We start from the raw sequence: 21,740 nt of genomic DNA on the forward strand, positions 1-21,740 counted from the left end.
ATAAAATTTGATTTTTGAAGATTAATTTTAAAATTGTATCATTCTGAAATTTGTAAAAAATAAAATATAAAATTTAATATTTTCAAAGATTAATTTTAAAATCGTATCATTCTGAAATTTGTAAAAATAGAATATAAAATTTGATTTTTTTAGATAGATATTAATAATTATAGACGACCTCACACTAGGGATGCTTGCAAAAGCGATATAGCAAACACTACTGAAAAAAGGTAAGCACCTTAGTTGATGGGAAAAGAGAGAAATTTGATGTAAAATAGGTTTTTAATATGGATTTAAGAGCTGTGCTATTAGAAACAAGCATTATAAATACAAATGGTGGTGTTCTATTCCCCTGTATAAGTCATTTTCATTTTCTAGCACAAAAGAAAGGTGTCAAAACAATGGTTTGACTGATTCTCCCTTTACTTTTACATTTACACAAGTGCCCCAACTTCTGATGATTTATCGACGGCGTTCATCAATCTCCCTTTTAGGGATTGTCTTCTGATTTTCATCAAAATTTGTTGGCCCATCACTAACAAACTTGTTGGTACCACCCTTTTTATTCTTGGCATTTGGACCAACTACCTCTATCATGTGCTTCCATCCATCTATAGGTCTTCTTCGACTGAATATATGGGATTTGATAAAATTGGTAATCTACGGACAAAGACATAAATCAATTTTATCATGCCAATTAATTAAAAAAAAAAATTGCATGTAAAATGAAAATTATACAAGTACCTGAATTTTGTTGAAGGCCATGCGCCGTTCAAATTCTTGGAGGAGGATATCCTCCTCCTTCTGAGAGACCTCCCATGGCTTTTCATCTTTAGAAACTCCTTCCCAACCTTCTGGATATGCTTTAAAATTGGGATCATTTGGGAGTTTTTGATAATCGAAGAACCTACATTACAAACAATATATAACACTCATGTTACAAAATCAGTATAATTTTTGTAGGGTTGCCAGTCATATATTTTGTGAAGGTAAAATGGAATACTAAAAAGGAAATTTTAAAATATTAAAATGCATAATTTGCAACGCAACTTCACCCTTATGTTTTATAAGGCTGGCTCAACTTGAAATGCACAAAGGAAATGGAAACTCAGAAAGGAGAACGCTAAAATCATAGGAAAAATATTAGAGCTAGTTCTATACTGAAAGTTCATCTCCCATTCTCCTGGAGATTTAATTTCAATTTATAAAGCTGACCAATGATATGGACTCAATGAATTCTTCATCTTGAATTGATAAAAATGATCCCACTCCCGTATAGAGAGATGAATTCTTAGGCAGCTATTTTAAAGTACATCATTGTACCTAACAATAATACATTTCTCTCAGTACTTCAAGTTGCACATGCTTTGCGCTTAAGCATATATAAAATGTTGAGACAAATTATCTGAACAGGTAAGTGATGGCGGATTCATGGCGGTCTCATGGCGGTCTCGAACTAAGGCCAGGCAGGGGGTTTGGTAGGCCATGGATCCCCGAAGGATATTCTTCCAGAGATCCTTCGTTGGTTGTTCAGAGATCCCATAAAAATCAAGGCTTTCAGAAATCAGTGCGATTCCAAAATCCACATTTATATCAGGGCCCCTCTAGACGGCAGACTTATTGGACAGATACCCAGATGCCCTCGAGTGCTCAGGGAAAGAAGAATCAGACTTTTCAAAGGCATTCCTAGCTGGGTTCTCAGACAAGTCTCCCCCCACAGAAAAAAGCCCTCCCCCGCTGGTCTGGCAATGCTCAGAATGTAAGCTCTCGAAAACACTTAAGCTTAGACTCCCGGGCTAAGAAAGTGGCAACAGGCTCAAATAACATCCCAATTTCAGCTAGGGTTCAGAAATGCTCTGCATCCAAGGCACCTCTGGTCTACAATCATGATGTTCGCCAAAATATGCAAGCTTGCCCTTTAGCTGCACTCACCTTGTCTTTCAGGGGCACCAAGGTATTGGGTTTCAAAAAACTATCTTCTCATCGACCGACTCCTAACTTTGTTTGTAAGGACCAAAAAAGGAGCGGGAAATCCATGGGTAGCAAACTTTTTGTTCTACCTTCGGAATCAATGAACCTCATGATTGCCCGACTCAAAGAAAATGCCTTTTTGCACAATGGTGTGGTATAGGCAGGAATAGCAAAGATATAATCTCATGGTGGATGTCTTCATTCCCAGGCTTGATCTCAATCAGACAGCTTCAGAATGATTTCTTTCTTCTAGAATGTGTTGATTCGTCTCTAAAGAAAGCAATCATGGAAGGCTGTCCTTTGTTCTTCCAAGGGTCGACATTCCACTTTATAGATTGGAAACCAGGCTTTGACCCGGCGAAACATAGATTTGAGAAATCCCCCGTCTGGTTGTCTTTAGTGGGCCTCCCATCTGAGTTTTGGTGCCCGGAGGCTTTGCTGAAAAAAGGTGACACTTTAGGATCCCTAGTGGGTATTGAGGCAAATTTTTTGAAAGGCCTAAAAGGAGATGTAGCAAATATCTATGTGGAGATTGACCTTAAAAAGGGCTTCTATAGCGACTTAGAAATTATTTCAGAAATGGGCAGATGGAAACAGAGAGTGAGAAGGATGGGAAAGGAAATCCCTGGCAAATGTATCCTTTGAAACCAAATAGTCAGAAATAGCTCAGCGGCAACTTCAATGGGTGCTATCCACCTTACACACCAGCCTGAAGAGCGAACTGCTACTGAGCAAGAATGTCAGAAGTTGGTCAGGGGTCAAGAAAATCTATTGGCATCAACTGCAATGGTTGCAGATCAGGCATGTCAGAATGCTATTCAGCAGATTCAAGATAGAGCTCATGTTTCTACGCCTGTGTCTTCAGCTCCTCTAGACTCACAACTTCTTCACACTCCTAGATCAAATCATCTATCAGAAGGGATACTAGGCGAGTTGACACATTGTAGTACAGGTATGGTCTCTCCATCTTCTCCTCCTCCTTTTAGTTGTCCTCTTATTCTCTCCCCGATTGTAAAGATACAGTCTCAAAAAGTTGTTAGAAGTCTGTTTGGTCAAAAAAAACTCCTTCCTTGACCAGAAGAGCATTTAACATCTTCTCCCAACCTCCTGGTAAGGTCCCAAAAAAGAAAAATAGTTTAAGGCGATGTAAGCATAGAGGATCCCTACAGCAAATTAAGCCCAGCAAAAAACCTATGCAAACTGCTAAAATCCTGCAGGAAGAGGATGTCATTGAAAATGATCTTAAAGCTGATTTGGAAGAGGACCAAGAGCCTCTTCTATCTGATGGTGAGATTTACTCTTCCTCAGATTTACCCACCTCAGAACAGTTTCTTAATCTACCGGTGGAAAGTCCAAATCCTTTCATGTTGTCTCTGTCTTTAGCTCCTCAAGACCTGGTTTCTTCTTTAGACCAGAATGCTAAGAAACTTCTTCAGGATCTTATGGTTCGGGATGAAGATCTGGATGCAATATACCCCCCTAGCAGTCCTGTACTCACAGGTTAAAGAAAAAAGAAAACTAGGCCTGCATCAGAACCATGAGGGATTGGAGAAACCAGACTTTGGCTCTTCCCCTCCTAAGAAGGGTCGCAAATCCCTTATTGAAGCCAGATCTTTAGATGGTGTTGCGGAGAATCAATCAAAACTCCAAGATCTATGGAAAGTAGGGAAGGGGAATCCCCTTCCTGAACAGCAATGAAAATCTTATCTTGGAATGTTAGGGGCCTCAATGCCCCTAACAAACAAAGGGTGATCAAAAGAAGGATTCTTTTGGTCAATGCAGACATCATTTTTTTTCAAGAAACTAAACTGGAAAGTAAGCAAGCAGTCACATTTGGAAGTGGAATTAGCCCCCTATTTCATACATCTTTGCAATTGACAGTGGCTTTAGAAGGGGCTTCAGGAGGCTTAATGATAATCTGGAAGCCTTCCCAAGTTAAAGTTGAGGGCATTGCTTCAAATAGAAATTGGATTCTGGCTAAAGTTTCCCATCTTCAGACTAGTACAATCTTCTTTGTTATAAACACTTATGGCCCAGTTTCCCCACTCAAAAAACAACTCTTATGGCCTTCCTTAGATGAAGTCTTGTCTTCATTAACTGAGGAACAACTTTTTTATAGGAGGTGACTTCAATGCTATTAGAAGAGCTTCTGATAAAAGGGGAGGATTAATCCGCTTAGGTGGATCTCAACAAGACTTCAATGACTGGATTGATAGGAATGGTCTCTTGGAAATAGACTCAGGTGATTTGTTCACTTGGACAAACAGAAGGAAAGGATTTAGCAACATAGCAGAAAAAATAGATAGATTCTTTTAGCAAGGAGATCTGCGGTTCTTTCCATTCTCCCCCTCCTGTTCTGTTATCCCTTGCTCAGGATCAGATCATTATCCCATTTTGCTTTGTTTGCTTGGCAATAAGGATAGCTGCAGAGCCCCATTTAGGTTTGAGAACATGTGGATGAAAGATCCAAACTTTCTCACTTTGATAGAAAACTGGTGGAAGGAAGCATCATTTGAAGGTTCAAAACTCTTTTGCTTTACTGCTAAACTGAAATTTGTAAAGCAGAAATTGCTTCAATGGAACTCACAGCATTTCAAAAATATCTTCTCAACAAAAAGATTGATAGAAGAAAGAATGGCAACACTAAATGATAAGATCATCCTGGAGGGAATGAACCAAGAATCCTTTCATCAAGAAAAGAAGCTTCTCTTGGAATATGAGGATATTTTATCTAAAAAAGAAATCTTCTGGAAACAGAAATCTAGAGAGAATTGGCTTATTAGAATGGGAGACAAAAATACCAATTTTTTTCATAATGTAACAAAGATTAGAAGGGGAAAGAATTGGATATCAAAACTGGAGTCTAAGGATAATCAAATCACAGAGGACCCCGATGAGATAAAGAAAGAAATCACCACTTTCTTCTTTAATCTTTTAAATAACCTAGATGGATCCCAATTGTCTGAGCAAAAAAAGATGCTGTAAGTAATCCCCAAGATTATCACAGATGAGCATAATCAAAATCTTAATGAGAGAATTAAGTTGGATGAAGTATTTTGAGCCCTTAATCAACTTCCCTCGGGTAAAGCTCCTGGCTAGAATGGTTTTCCTGCGGATTTCTTCAAGAAGTGTTGGCATATTTTAGGTCAGGATCTTGCAGAAGCTCTGGAATGCTCAAGAAGATCAGGAAGAATTCTTAAGGAAGTAAACAACACGTTTATTGCCCTCATCCCAAAGGAGGAGAATGCATTAAATCTAGGAGATTTCAGACCCATTTCTCTATGCAATACAGTTTACAAAATCCTTTCAAAAGTCATGACGAACAGAATGAAGCCCCTCATGGAAATTATTATATCAGAAGAACAAACAGGGTTTGTTCCAGGCCGCTCAATTCTTGATGGGGCAATAATAGCGCAAGAAGCAATCCACACTCTTCAAAGCACAAAAAGACTAGGTATGATTATAAAAGTAGATATATCAAAAGCTTATGATAGTGTTGATTGGCACTTCCTTTGCAAAGTTATGCAAGCTTTCGGCTTTGCAAAACAATGGATTGACTGGGTGTTTGAATGCATCTCCACTACTAAATTTTCAATCAAGCCAGAAGGTTTCTTCTCCTCTTCAAGGGGGATCAGACAAGGAGATCCTATCTCTCCTTTTCTCTATATAATAATGGGGGAGGTATTGGGAAGGACAATTAAAATAAGCCATCTGAATAATTTTTTAGAGGGAATCAAAGTAACTAGAAACTTTGCAGTCACACACCAACAGTTTGCAGATGATAATCTCCTTTTGGGGGCAGCAAAAATCAAAGAAGCAACCCACCTAAAACAGATATTAGAAACCTATGGGAAAGCTTCAGGCCAAATAAGAAACAAGGATAAGTCGAAGGTCTATTTCTTCTTTACCTCTAAACTCTTGCAGTCTAAAATACTTAGAATTCTAGACTGCAGTGAAGGTTCTCTCCCTTGTATCCATTTGGGCATTCCAATTGATCAAGGTGTGAGGAAAACTAAATCTTGGGATCCTTTAAGCTAAAAGTGGAACAGACCTCAAATTCTTGGAAAGGAAAATGGTTGTCTTGGGCGGGCAGACTAGTGATGATTCAAGCAGTGGTCTCGGCCCTTCCCATTTATCTATTATCCATCCTATCCCTCTCAGCAAGTGCCAATGCTTTTTTAATTAAAAAGATGAGAAACTTTTTTTGGCAAAATACTGAGGAAAAACATAAAATTGCCCTAATTGCATGGGAAAAAATAATCAAGCCTAAGATCTTAGGGGGTTTAGGCATTAAGGACTTAAACTGCAAAACAAAGCTTTAGGGGCCAAACTAGTATGGAAGTTCATAAAGAATCCTAACATCACATGGGTCAGAATGTTGGCAACCAAGTATTTACCAGATCAAGATCCTCTCAATCTTCTAAGAATAGGCATATTCCCCAAGGGATCGAGAACTTGGAACTTTATTATCTCTTGCAGAAATTTGATTTCAGAATAGATCACATGGGACATTCATGATGGATTATCAAGTTTTTTTAGGGAGGATTCTTGGGGAGGCTACCTATCTATTGCGAGCTCCCTCAACATTCCTATAACAGGGAACTGGCTTAAGCATCACTGGGGTGTCTGAGTGAGAGATTATTTGATTGAGGACGGCCCACCCAATTCTCAAAGCTGGAGGTGGAAATCATTGGAAGGAGTACCAATCTCAGGGGAAGAATTAGATCAACTTTCAGAACTCCTAAAAGCAAGAAATATCAATCCGAGAAGAGGGAAAAATTCTTTAATGTGGGCATCTTCTAAAACAAGGCAGTACAATCCTAAAGATGGTTATAGAGTGCTAGTTAGCAATCCTGATCAGGATCAACAGGATATTCCGAAGAAGTTGTTTTGGAGCTCCAAGGTCATTCCTAAGGCAGGGATTTTTGCATGGCTAGCCTATCAAAGGAAGATCTTAACTGCAGAAAAGTTCACAAAAATGGGGTATGAAGGACCTTCAAGGTGCATTATGTGTAAAGCTCAGGCATAGACAATGGATCATCTCCTGCTGAGCTGCCCCTTTGCGTCCAAATGTTGGCGATGGCTCTGTGCTAAACTTGGGCTGATCACAGCTCTACCAAATGACATTAAATCCCTTTTTCAAAGTTGGCCTCTTCCAAGTAAGGAGAGCACCTTGAGCATAATTATGGAAGTATCCCCATCATGTGTAGTCTGGGAAATTTGGAAGGAGAGGAACCGCAGGTTATTTGATGACAAATCCAGAAGGTTAGAAACAATCCTAAATTCAATTGAATCAGTTATAGTGGATACAGTCAACTACAAGACAGCTTTCTCTTCGGAACCGCCTAAAGCTTTCTCCTCATGGGATGAAAGCATTAGGAAAAATTGGCATGGAATTAGGATTCCTCCTTCCTTTGGGCAAAGAAACAATATAAGGAAGGCCGCTACCTGGTCCCCTCCAAATCCTGGCTGGCTAAAACTAAATTTTGATGGTGCTTCTAAAGGCGATCCGGGCCCTTCAGGCATAGGATATGTAACCAGAGATCACACAGGATCAATTCTAGGGAAAATGGCAAAGCCGATTCCTCCGGACACAAATAATTTATAGCAGAATTCAAAGCATTGCAATTTGGATTGATAGATTGCATAAAGCATGGTTTAAAAAACATTTCAGGGAGGGTGATTCAGAGATAGCAATAAATGCAATCAAGATGAAAAAAACTCCAAATTGGAGATTGCAAGGAATCTTAGACAATATAATAGCAAACTTGGATAGAATTGAACATTATGAAGCAAAGCACATCTATAGAGAAGCAAACTTAGAGGCAAACGCTCTTTCGAAAATTGCTGCCCAAGGAACTGTTGACGTGTATTTTGTACACTATCAAACACAGAATAAAATACCCAAGGGTATCTTATCCTCTCTTGAATAAAGCCTCTGATTGCTGAAGATGTCGCGAAAAAGGATCAATCAGGATGACTCCAAGGTTCTTCGTTGTAGGATCTCTACGTGTGGATAAGCACCAATGGTCGTTGTGAATGTTGTTTAATCAAGGGGCCTTACGTTTTCGAATTGCAGGAACAGAATTTTCCTAAAACTAACAGGTTCCCAAAAAAGATCAAAAGATAGGGTTTGCAAGAGATGAACTCTAATCTAATCCTAAGAATGACTCAATGAAGGCTAGACTTGGTAAGGTTCTCCCAATCTCAGTATTGCCAAGCGATTACAACTCAACTGAAATTGATGCGATCTTCTAAGGTGTTTTAATGATTTTCAAATCATCAAGAATTATAGATACTACCATAAAGGTACATATCAATAGTTCAATAATGATTGAAGGTTCAAGCAATCCAAATATCTCCAGTTGACCACACACGGCGTCCTTACAATCAGTAAGAAGCTAGTGGTTTGGAACGTGAATCTCACCAAAGATCAAGCCCGACACTTAGTCCTTCAAACTTAAATACTACTCCGACTGAGAAAGATTCAAGAAAGTAAACAACCATGAAAATAGCCACAAGAATTGCAATAAAACACCATAACTTCAATATTTTATTGATCTCAAAGCCAAAATAGACAACAATTGCTTGAAATTCTTTCTTCAATGCTCAATCTTGCTACAAAATAACCTCCTTCTCTCCAAAAGCTCTAATCTTCTAACTATCCAATCTCTAATATCTATTTTCTAATGACAAAATGAAAATGAGTGAGGGTATATATAGCATCCTCAATTACAATGAACGGCCCAGATCAAAAGAAGATCAACGGCTGAGATTTTGACACCTAAACCCTAATTAGGGTTTGTTACAAAAAGTTCCCCTTTCATTGAACATTATTAAATGCATAGCCAAATATTTAATTGGCACAAAAATCTAGGAAACATAGACCAATGATAATTAAGGTGCCACATCATCTACAACCTCTCTTCTAGAACCTTATTCCCTTTCCAATGTTCCTTCTTAGCATATGCAATGAATCTGGACACAATTCCCTCAATCTCAGCAATAGGAATCTCGAGAAGATTCCTCATTCGCTCCTCGAAGTGGATAACCTGATCAAAGGCCTTGAGAAGAACTGCATCCCATCCAGGTTCGAGTTCTTTGATCTTCTCAAAAAGGAGCATAGTAGCGAACAGTTGATCTCATTGTTCATCTGTGATGACATTCTCATCTTTGCAAAAGATGACCTTGACTCTTTCTTCCAACTCTTGAAGGTCCACATCTGTCTCAACTTTGATCCTCCTGCCAAGAATGGTACATAACACCTCAAACACCTTGTCCTGAATTGGATGGATGACACCCTCAACTTGATTGCATTTGGTGCTGATGTCCTCGAAAAGAACCTCCTCCATCTGAAGTAGAGTTGACCATTGGAGTAAATTATGAGCTCCTCCATCCATTATCTTTTCTTGTGCTAGGATCTTCCTTGGTGTTTGCCTGATTACTTGCAGAACAGGAATGATAACATCTCTAGTGTGAGCGAAAGCGGCTACAGTTATCATTAGGTTGTGAATGATCTCCAGGACCTGGATAGCTCGATGGATTGTCTGCATCATTCTTGTTGCAAATTCAACGGCAATTGTGTGGGATTTGTCAATCCAAGAGCTCATAAGCTGAACCAAGCTCTTGACTCTCTCTGCCTCGCCAACTGATTCAAGGGAAGTGCTTGCACAAGAGACACTGCTGGATCCTAACGTCCCAAGGGCTGATTGAGATGGCTAAAGTAGCCTCTCCAAGCACCGACCTCTCTCTCAAGCTTTCTATTCTTTTCCATTTCTTCCTTAAGCTTGTCTTTAAGTACTTCAAATGAATCGGTTGCCTCATCCAGTGCCTGCTCAGGAGTGAGTGGACCAAGCTCAAATGTTTCTACATCATACTCTTCTGCGAGAATTTCACCTTCATACTTGTCCACTGTTGGTGTAGCTATCTACAACTTCCTGGACCCTGTCTCATCTCTGATCATCTTGGACATCTTGGTGGCCTTCTTCTTCTCCGTTACTTCCTGAGAATTTCCTAAAAGGCTCTCTAAGTCAATTACATTATCTTCATCCTCAATCACAATCACCCTTGTCAGTCTCTCCTTCAACCAATCTAGAATGGCGGATCTCATCTCTCTAACTTGTATTTCTTTAGGCAATGGTTCGTCTTCTCGGAGAGGAGATGTCACTTCATCATCATTCTTGTCTTCATGTAGCTCATTGACTTGGGGAGGTCGACTTGATGAATGCTGAGGTGCCTTCCCCTTTTCAGGTTTATCATTCTGTACTATTGACTCCATAGATTCATCAACCTCAGGCATCGTCATCTCTTGTCCTTCAACTTGACTTGTCCTTTTCTCATGTCGAGATGATGTACCTGATGAGCGATCTCGATTGGCCTCTTGCTTCTTTTTGGAGGGTTCCCTTTTCTCAGGTCTTTCTTTCCTCTTCGCGCCTCTAGGATGAGAATTGTCTTCACTTGCGCTTGCTCCTCCTTCTTCTGGTCTTTCCTCCAAAGTAAAAGTCATTGGTACGTTTTGTTCTCTTAACTTTTGATGTTGTACATCCACCCATCTGCGAGTACATGACAAAACAGGAGCCATCAAAGCTCTCAAGTCCAAAACCTCAGGCTCATTCCAATCTATCTTCACTGCTTTGTCTTCTCTGTCATAGGACGACTGGAGATGTCTGCCACTGTCCTGAGCTTGATCGGCCACTCTGTAAACTTTGCATTTCCTGATGAAATCTAAAGGTAATCTGGAATGCATCTTTCTTTTCACTTCTAAATCACTTGAGAGATTCATCCAAAAGTCCTCTACCTGAAATTCGTGCTTGTACTTCCTACCATATGTCTCTTCTATATACCCATAAGGATCAAAATTCTCCCTTAAGGCAAAAAACGTGAATGAATATGAAGCCAACTCTCTCTCTGCATCATCCAAGGCTAGAGCATTAGGACATACCTCAACTGAATTCCCCAATATGATGGGCACAGGAATTCCATTTCTATGCCTGTGTCTGAATGCCTTCGCATAGTCTGCCAACTACCTAGCCACCTCGGGTAGCACTATCCTGTCTGTCGGATACCTCGGCAACATGTAGGGAGGTGAAGGACACCCATGAACTCTGATACATGTAAACTTTTGAAACTGGATGAACCAAGCACCATACCTCTTTACAAGCTCTTGTGCATCTAGAGATAGCCGATTGTGAATCTCGCCTTGCAATATCCTAGTGATGTTCATCGTGAAGGTATCATTGACTAACTTGTAGTCACTTCCTGGTGGATGATGCAAATGAACATAAGAGTCGCAAACTCTCACCTCTCCAGGTCCTCTTCCGATCATTCCTCTGTGAGGTAGTCCTGCATATTCAAAACTCCTGATCAAGGCATATATGACGTATGAGCTCATGTGAAATGACTTGGTAGGCTTTAGTCTTCTCAACTGTACGTCCAAGCAATGGCTAATAATTCTAGCCCAATGAATCGTTCCTTTTCCTTGAACTATCACTTGGATGAAGTAGAACATCCATTTCTCAAAATAGAAGGCTTGAGGAGCTCCTGTAACTCGATTGAGCAAAGTTATCAAATCTCTGTACTCTATCTTGGAAGTCGATCCTATGCGGTGTATTGGGAATCTTGCTCAGGCGAGGACGACTTTTGAGTAGCCAATTCTTATTGATGATGCTCAAGCAAGTGTCTGGATCATCTTCATACATCGACCTGGCTCCTTCTAAGCTTTTGTAAATCATATCTTTATGTTCTGGGAGATGGAGAGCTTCACTTATAGCCTCCTCTGAAAGGTAAGCCAAAGTGTTCCCTTCCTTGGATACGATTGATCTTGATTGTGGGTCATAATGGCGAGCACACTCGATCATCAGCTCATGGCACTGAATTGCTGGAGGGAAACCGGCCGCCTTGATGATTTCACTTTCAATTATTCTCTTTGCGACAGGTGATGGCTTGCCAATGTAAGGGACCTCTCGAAACTTCTTCACACAGAAGTTTCCCAAGTTGGTATCTCCAATGTTGCTCCACTTGGACACGATCTTGGTCTCCAATTCTTCATTCCTCTGATCTTCCTTCATGAGAGCTGGACGACTAGTAGATGCTCCTGCCTTTGGAGTCGCCATCTTGACACCTACACAACATTTCATAATGAGTAATATATTTTGCAACGAGTAGCAATGAAGATTCAAAAGGAAGACAAAAGATATTAATTAGGAAACTTCATGATAAATCTTGAGTTATCATTTCCTAATTAACTACGCAATTTTCAAAAACTTAAAGTTCAAAATTCAAAACTTCAACATTGGGACTAGGATGATCTCGCCATACCTCCACTTGAGAATTAATTCTAAAAAAATGAAGCTAAAATAAGGTGAATTTTGGCTAGGCAAAATGTAGATCGAAGTCCTTCCTTTAGCAAAATGCGCCTCCTTTAGTCTTCACAAGCATCAACTCCACCACCTCTAGCCTTCAACACCTAGGACAAATTCGCTCCAACTAGACCAGATTTCACACCCCCTTCTTGCTCTCCAAGTTCGCACTTGAAAGAATGAATGAATGATTGATTAAACTCGATCAAAACATCCCTAATATATAGGGCGCTTACCACCTTACCCCCATAGGCCGACTTGGCAAAATAGGCCAAAAAATAAATAAAATTGCAAAAACAAGAGGCCGACCTAATAAAATAAAATGAAAATAAGCCTCCAAGCGCTCCATTTTGATTTTAATTTAATAAAAATTAATTTTAAATGCCTTTCCAATAAAAAATTCGATTTTCTAAGGCTCAAAATTAATTTATTAAATGCCATGCGCCTTTATTAAATGCCAATTTTATTATTTTTTTTTTTAAATATTTCGAAGTTGGTAATTTTGGCATTTCATGCGATTTGGAGGATATCAACGTTGGGATATGGCAAAAATAAAGAATGCCAATGACTTCGCTCTGGTCCCTTGGAGAGGGACAGGAGCGCTTTTCTCAATCTAGGCCTTGCATTCCTCATTTTCACGTTCAAAACTTCATCTAGGCATTTAAAATGGCATTTTTGATTGGAGTCTTGAGTTTAATTCACTTGATCTCTAAGAGGAAGGTGCCTTTAAGGCCTTTTCGCCCTGGACCCTTGGAGAGGGACAGGAGCGCCTTTTCATTTTTGGTCTTCAATCCTTCACCTTTATTGGTCGATTCTCGTTGTGGAGTAAGCAATGATCTCTTTCACTTGTTCCATGCATGCTTAACTTGTTTTTTGCAAGGCAAAATTGATTTTTCAAAGATTTTCGCCCTGGTCCCTTGGAGAGGGACAGGAGCACTTTTTGCATTTTAGGCTAGGATTTTCAAATTTTGAAGTCAAATCTTTGTTCACTATGTTTTAGAAGATCCTTTCCTATCTCGCACAACCTTGCCTTAGCATATTCTCGGAGGGAAATTGTTGATTTCATAAAAATCGCCCTGGTCCTTCAGTGAGGGACAGGACCGCTTTTGAGTCCATTGCATAAATTCTTGATCACATCAACTTCAAATTATCCTCAAGGCGTAGAACATCATTCCCCACTCCTTCTTGAGTCTTGGAAACAAAAATATCATTTCAAAATGCAAGGTAAATGGGCATATTTGGAAATTGCGCCCTGGTCCCTCGGAGAGGGACAGGAGCGCTTTTGCCAATTGTCATCAAAATTTGCAACTCTTACGTCTCAATTCCACCTCGAAGTATTTTAAACATCGTTTCAAACTTGTGCCTTGGCCTAGATTTGTCCAAAATTGGCGAGAAAGGCTAGATAACATGTTTTTCGCCCTGGTCCCTTAGTGAGGGACAGGAGCGCCTTTTGCAATTCCAAGCTTATCCGTCCTTTGCTAGGCTTCCAAATTATCTTCAACGGGCTAAACATGCCTTCTTCCATTCATTTCGATCATAACACTTGCCTTGTCTTTGCAAGAAATTTACACCTTTTAGAAAATCGCTCTGGACCCTTGGAGAGGGACAGGAGCACTTTTTTACTTCATGGTATATTTCCTTGTCTTTTAAACCTTCAATCGCATCTAAGGCATAAAACATCATTGCTCCCTCCTATCTAAGTCAGGTTTCGCCTAAAAATCTAAAACAAAGAGGAGAATTTTGAAAAGGCGCCATGGTCCTTCAGTGAGGGACAGGAGCGCTTTTTGCCATTTGGGTTGATTTCCTCCTTTGTGGACCACTTAAATTATATTCAATGGATAAATCATGTTTTCCTTGGTCTCTTCAAATCATAAAATTGTCTTGATCTTGCAAAGATAGTGCAATTTTGAAAATCAAGCTCCGGTCCTTCAGTCAAGGACAGGAGCGCTTTTTGCCACCATGATCAAATTGTCTCACTTTTCATCTCGAAATTCCTTTGCTCGAGAAGATTTCACCTTACTTGACGCTATGAATAAAAGTTAATGTCCATGAAAGGTCTAAAATTGTGCATATAAAGAAAATCGCTCTGGTCCCTCAGTGAGGGACAGGAGCACTTTTGACCTTCTAGGCAAAAACTTCATCATTTCGTTGTTTTTAATCAAGTCTGGATGTTCTATCACGTTCATTTTGCCATCTACCATGCCTTTGATGTTTCAATTTGACCAAACAAGGTCAGGAATGACTCTGCTAAGTCCTTTCGCCCTGGTCCCTCAGTGAGGGACAGGAGCGCTTTTGTCCTTTAACCTTCAAAATTCACCATTTCCATGCCTTCAAAATCTTCAGAAGCATCAAGACACATCCAATTATCTCTCTTGGAGACCCTGCACAAAACAAAATAGAAAAGTCAGTGACAAATATGCATTAAATAACATTTTCGCCCTGGTCCCTGAGTGAGGGACAGGAGCGCTTTTGTCCTTTTTGGCTAAAATATTCAAAATTTAAGTCTCCAATCATTTCACAAGGCAGAGTCAGGTAATTTTCAAGGCCAGGAACCAGTTAACAAGCCTTCTCAAAATAAGAAATTGCACTTAGAACGAAGTTCGCCTTGGGCCTCCAATGAAGGACAGGAGCGATTTCTCTGTTTCAGGCATCATCTTGTCTCAGAAAAATTATCAAAATTTACCTAGGCAAGAATACACAATTTTACCTTCAAAATGCTAACACTTAGACAAAATTTGAATTTTACCTCAAAAACCCCTGACTAGACCTAACCTGGGACCTATCTGACCTTCCTGACAGGCTTACCTTACTTTGACAATCTCAATCTTCGGGAGGATGCTTAATAACTTCCAAAATTTGACTGGACTTAGCTTGAAAAATATCCCAAAAGAAACCCCTAAGGCTTAGCCCTAGCCCAGACAGACTACTCACTCACTCAAAACCCTAAAAGCAGAGAGAAGAACAGGCAAAACAAAAGCGAAAAGAGGGGGTCCCCATTTTAATGGGGCGATGTGTGAAATGGTCACAACAGGAACCTACATCTACAGGTGGGATCAGGGAAATCTGCCTATTGGCCTAGCAGATCATGTTAATTGATAGGTAGAGCCTCTAAAGGATACCAAGCTCAAATGCAAGAGACATTTTCAGAGAGGCGCGAAAGCTAGTGAAAATGCTTCCCTTTGCAATGCAAACATTAAATTTCATCTTTGGCAGTCTAGTGAAACGGCTACCTCCCATTTAAAATTTTAAAAAAAAAAATTTGGGTAGAGTGGGTCCAGATTTAGTGATGTCACTCAAATCGCAGTTTTGAGCTAAGCCTTCCCTGAACCACTTTTCGAGACCTAGCTAGCAAAGTTGTCAAATCTAATTAAGGCTTGCGTAGCCCGAACGGCAGATTTTGCATGTCGGGGACAAACATCCTCTACCATCTTAGTTGGCAAATTAAATGCAATTCTGCCCCTCATAATTTGGCGTAAAAGAGTGTGCCCATCTTTTTCTCCGTAATGCCTTCTACAAGTCGTTATCAATCTCTTGCTAGTTTTATCCCAAAGCTCTGTTTTTTCATTTCCTTTCTTGTCTAATAACCTGCATTTGCTAATCATGTCGACAGAGCCTCCTTTTGGGTTTATAATGAGCGTCTACCCTAGGCCCACCTCCTGTTTTGGTGCACATACTCCAATCTCCCTCTCGGCCTCGACGCGCCAAGTCTCTTTCAGAAAGATAACAGACCTGAGGCTGAAGCGCCTCCTTCTCCATTCGGAATTCCCCGTTATATTCGTAGTCAAGATGATTTTGGGTAGTGGGCATTTGAACTGAGACGAGTATCCCCGGGATAACACTAGTATTTCCTCCAGGTTTGTCGCTTCTTTGATGGATTTAAAACTTGCAAAGCAAGCAGTTTGGAGCCTCGCGAAGAAGCTATTCCCAGAAGAGGCTCTCCAAGAGCTTCAAGAAATCCTAAACAAGGCTATCCATGACTCAGAGCTCCTCGGCCAGGCGACAGAATTCTATTTAATGCTCATGGTGAGCTAATCAACTACTACCCTTTTTTGCTAGATTTGAAAGGAAAAGATCTGGATAGACACATGGTGTTTGTCGAAGTAGGCCTTGGTTACCTTAAATGGCGGTTTTTGGGGGAAAATTCAGAAGACCAGGGCAGAGAGGATGACCTTATCCAATTTGCTAGACTCAACGGCCTTCTGCCTATGAAAGCAGAAGATGAGAGTCCTCAGGCGGAGCAGGCATGCAGGGGCGGTTCTAGCAGGGGTCGTCGTGGGTCTAGACGTGGTCGTGGCCATCCCCCGAGCAGAGGCCGTGGGAGAGCGAGAAATGCGACTCCTCAATATGAAGCCACCAATGAAACTGCGAGCTAGGTTCCTTATTGAGATCTGTTTAAATTTTTTTAACTGTTTTAGACTCTCGAGTGAGTAATTTTGGCTTTAACTAGTAAAATCCCTATTAATTTGGCAGTAGAGAATATGTTGCTCAGACTCATAGTTTTTAATGATCTTAAGACTGTATATGTTAGGTTTGGAAGGACAATATATGTTTAGTATGGTCTGCTTGTCTGGTTGCTCTCCTTCTTGAATTCTGAGAAGGCTCACAGATGCTCCCAGCAAGAATTTTGATAATTATCTACTAGTCATGTCAGCACTGTATTTTTGCATAATTAATATAAATCTGGCCCTGCCTTTACTGATCAAAAAAAAAAGTTACACATGCTTTGCTTGTACATATTCTTTGTTTTTGGCTACACCTGTTTCTTCAAAAGAAAAATATCCACACTAACATCAAGTAAACCTTCTAAAGAGAGTGGTTGCCTTAATGGGTTTCTCCATCTTACGAAGTTACTAATGTTTCCTTTATTGGACATATGATTTTATTAAAGCACGTATAATTTTATTGAAGCACTAAAAAAAATAGTTTTCATAATGTATGATGCCCGACTTTATGGTGAAATGAGGGTTCTGAGTTATTTTATCTGCCCATAACTCTTTTTGTGAATTCGTTTGGTCTATTAATTTATTTGGGCCATAATGAATATAATAAAGGTTTAACGATGTGCACTGGTAGATTAGTAAAGGTCTCATTCTTCAAGTTTGAATAGCTAACCAGACCTAGTATCTTTTATAAAGTACTTTGTAGTGAGTCGGCCATACAGTTTAGAGCCATTTGAGTTGAATATGTATGTGTGCGTCTGGGTGCATTTTAGTTTTACATGGGTTGAGGCAAAAGTTGTAATAAGTAGAAAATGTCGCAATTCGATGATAATCTACAATCTATTATGTTCCACAATATAAGGTCCAACATAAGGGTTCTACCTGGTTGTAATAATAGAATCATGCCTATTTATCAATACAAAAGTGCATCTTCTCAGAAGTTGCAGATCTTTGTTTTCCTTCCTACAGCATCTCCTACAAATTAGTGGATTACTTTTGCCAGAATCCTCCAATCCTATCATCTTTGAAAGATCACAGAGCAAGGATGTGATGTAGAGAAAGCCGCGAGTTTATTTCAATATATGAAAAATCTTGTTCTGAATTCTATTAATCGAGGAATTTCAACTACAGATTCAAAGTTGTAACTTAAAAATTGAAGAGTTTGAAATATGGATTAAAGCACTCCGTTAGTAAGGTCAGAAATGCAAAGCATATTAAGTGTATTGTGAATTGAAATTACAATAACTGGAGAGTTCTTTTAAAATAGATCCGTGAGAATTTTCATTTTAATCGGGAACAGTTCTAAAACATTTTAATTGAAGTGGCTTCCTTTGTTTTTCTTCTGAACTTGTTTGTTGTAGTGGTACGGGTGTTTATGTGTTTTTTATATTAAATTTTAGGTTGATTTCACCTCGGAAATTAAAGTTTGGATTTGTAATGTTGGAAAAGGTGAATGATAGAGAGAACTAGAGGAAAGCTTTTCTTCCTCCGAGGAGCGATAAAAGCAGCGTTACCGGGAGACGCGTCTCCATACCCTTGGGACGTGGGACGCGTCTCAAAGACTGGTACACGTCTCCCGTCTCCAAAACATCTCTGGAGGCGCCATTCTGAGAAGGATGTGTTGGAGATATGTCTCCTGTCGGAAAATATGGTGTCTCCTATCGGAAAAACACTACAGAACGATTTTATTAAAAACCACGCCCAAACCACGCCCCGTCGCGGCACAGTCGCGTTGGAAAAAGGACGACGAAAACCTAAATATTGCAGGATTTCATTGATTGTAAAGTTTTAAACCTAAATTGCAACACTTAAAATAAAAATGCAGCCCTCAAAACTAAATCGTGACACTACAAACACAGCCCGCAAAACTATAAGTGCTAAACATAAACGGAAATCTAAGGCTAAATCGCAAATCGCAGGTGGAGAAAAATACAGCCCAGTTGAGAAAAATCGCGAGGCAGTTGTTTCGTTGCAATTTCCCATCAATCCAGGTAGGTTTCGTTTCATTGCAGTTTTGATTTGTAGTTTCAATTTGCATTTTTCTGGGTTTTTTATTTGTCTGATGTTTTCAATGTTCATTTTTTATTTTTTAAATTTTGAATAGTATTTACTATTATTTTTATACAGTATTATTTATTTATTATAATTAACTTTAAGTAATAGTAATACAGTTTTAGTATTTACTATATATTACTTATACTGTTATACAGTATTATTTATTTATTAAGTGATACTAATAAGTAATATACTAATACAGTATATTTATTATTTATTAAAAATTTAAAAATAAATATTAAAAATTTAACAGATTATAAAATTAACAATTTTAATCTCAATTTTCAAACTGATACTATTATAAAGTTATAGATTTATATCAGAATTCAGACTGATACAAATTTTTAATTGAACAGTCTAATATAGATTTTATAATTTTATAAATTAAAAAGTATGATTATGATACATTTTTTTATTTTAACTATCTGATACAAATTTAACAGTTTTATAATTGTCTTATATAAATTAAAATACCAAATTTCATTTTTTTTTAACAATCTGATAAATTTAAAACATCAAACTTGGTAATCCATAATAATTTTTGAACTTTTATTTTGTTTTGCTACTTGCAGATTGCAGAATGTCTGGAGGGGGGGGGGGGGGAACAAGGCTTGTACCCCTTGTGGAAGTATGTTGACGGTGTTCCAGGGCCAAAAGGAACAAGGGGGACAGCCACTATTAAATGTAAACTTTGTCCATTGGGATGGAAAGGTACCTACACGAGGGTGAAGGCTCATTTCCTTCACCAACCAAGACACGGTGTTGAAATTTGTACAAATGAGTCAGAACGATATGATGTTGTGAGGGAGCAAGAAAGGGCTGATGGGAAAGTTTACAATATGAGCTCCTCTCATGCTTCAACCACAAGGGCAACTAGAGAGCCAGAGGTAGTTGTGTCTTCTAGTGTTGTAGGAGCACAACAGTCTGAGTCTCACAAGAGACCACATACTAGCATCTCAAACCCCATTGGAAGGCTATTTGATGTGGAAGGTCGAGAAGCAATTGATGCAGCAATTGTACACTTCTTTTATGCAAATGGTATACCGTTTAAAGTTGCCCGCTCACCTTTCTATGTAGAGATGGTAAAAACTATCAATAATGAACCAGCTGGGTATAAACCACCTGGACCTGAAAAGCTCGGCACAACTCTAATTGACAAGGAAAAAATTCGATTAGAGCAACAAACTGCACCAATGAAGAGAGTGTGGTCTACAAAAGGTTGCAGTATAGTGATGGATGGGTGGACAGATGCTAGAAATCGTCCACTACTTAATGTCATGGTGACATGTAGCAAAGGGCCTTATTTTTTTAAGGCAATAGATTGTTCAGGGCAAGAAAAGAATGCAAATTTTCTTCATAACCAGCTATGTGACAGCATTGAGGAGGTGGGGGCATCACATGTAGTCCAAGTTATTACCAATGCTGCCCCTGTTTGTAAAGCAGCAGGTATGATGGTGCAAAACAAGTACAAGCATATATTTTGGACACCTTGTTGTGTGCATTCGTTGAACAATGCACTCAAAGATATTGGCAAGTTCCAATGGGTTTCAGACCTCATAGAAAAGGGCAGAAAAATACAGATGTTCATATGTAACCATAATCACACACAAGCCATTTATCATACGTTTGCCAAGGTGGAACTTCTCGAACCAGCTGATACACGGTTCGCTTCCTATTTTATTCTTCTTGACCGCCTTTGTGAAGTCAAAGGAGCTTTGTGTTCCACAGTTGTTAGTCATGCATGGGCATCTTGGAGGCAATCTGCATCAGATACTGCAGTTGAGGTGAGAGGTTTGGTCCTTGATGGCCGTTTTTGGGCTGATGTGAGATTTGTTGTGGATTTTATTAGGCCCATATGTGAGGTGATTAAATTTACAGACTCAGACAAGCCATGTTTGGGGGAAGTTTATGAAGAAATAGATTCCATGTGTGAAAGAGTCAAAAAAAATAACTGATGCAAAAGATTCTTCTTTATATCCTTTGATAGAAGAAAAGTTACATGGAAGATGGAACAAACTCAACACACCCCTTCATTGTGCTGCCCATGCCTTAAATCCTAAATGGCATAATACAGAAGAGACCAAAAAGAGGCCTCCACATGAGGATAGAGAACTAATGAAAGGATTTTGGGCTGCAGTAAAAAAGATTTATGGTCAACATGAGGATGCCTCAATCATAAGGACTCAATGGAATAAGTTTTCACGTGGGCAAGGTGATTTCTCTTCAGTGGAAAATTTATATGATATGTGGGCAAAGAAAGATCCTTTAGAGTGGTGGTGGAACCATGGAGTTGAAGCCCCTGAATTGCAATCAGATTGCTCTCACAAGTAGCTAGCTCTTCATCTTGTGAGAGGAATTGGAGCACTTATGGTTTTATTCATTCACAAAAGACGAACCGATTGGGGTCAAAGAAAGCAGAGAACTTGGTATACATTCATAGCTCACTCTGTCTTCTCTCTCGTGTTGATCCTGGTTACATGGAGGGTCCTTCAGCAAAATGGGACCAAATTGCACCTGATGATGGAGGAGTTGCAGCCATGGGGGATGAAGCAGTTGAACCAGATGGCCTTATTGAATTGCCCCCAGTTCTACTACCATCAAAGGAACCTGAGTTACAGAGTGATGAGTATCTGGAGACCATCCTAGCTGAGGACCTTCATATGGATGATCCAGACATAGCAAAGTAGATGATAGATTTCTGATTTTTGTTTTCCGTTTGTGTATCAGCATCAAACTATCAATGTTTTTGAATTTCAATTTGTAATGATGCTGCTAACTAATATGAAATATCAAATATGTAGTGTGAGTTTTGAACTTTTCAGTCTTTTTGACACAATGACATTTGACATATGTGTATTTAAACTTGAAAGTTAATATTGATTTGTTAAACTTTTCCACTATTCTTGTTTTCAAAATG

General features: G+C 39.3%; 1 protein-coding gene across 3 annotated transcripts in view; it reads right to left on the minus strand.

Moving 5' to 3' along the window:
- Positions 1-243: 243 nt before the first annotated feature.
- The window catches only part of LOC131030063 (protein GAMETE CELL DEFECTIVE 1, mitochondrial), a 75,176-nt gene continuing 53,679 nt past the window's right edge, over positions 244-21,740 (minus strand). For all 3 annotated transcript variants that reach the window (XM_059207791.1, XM_059207792.1, XM_059207793.1), the window contains 2 exons: positions 745-907; positions 244-660 (listed from right to left, as the gene is read on the minus strand). In XM_059207791.1, the coding sequence (XP_059063774.1) occupies positions 463-660; positions 745-907 (361 nt within the window). In that variant the 3' untranslated portion in view covers positions 244-462. The remainder of the gene's footprint in view (positions 661-744; positions 908-21,740) is intronic.

The sequence above is a fragment of the Cryptomeria japonica genome, chromosome 7 (assembly GCF_030272615.1).
Source record: "Cryptomeria japonica chromosome 7, Sugi_1.0, whole genome shotgun sequence".
Classification (NCBI taxonomy): Eukaryota; Viridiplantae; Streptophyta; class Pinopsida; order Cupressales; family Cupressaceae; genus Cryptomeria; species Cryptomeria japonica.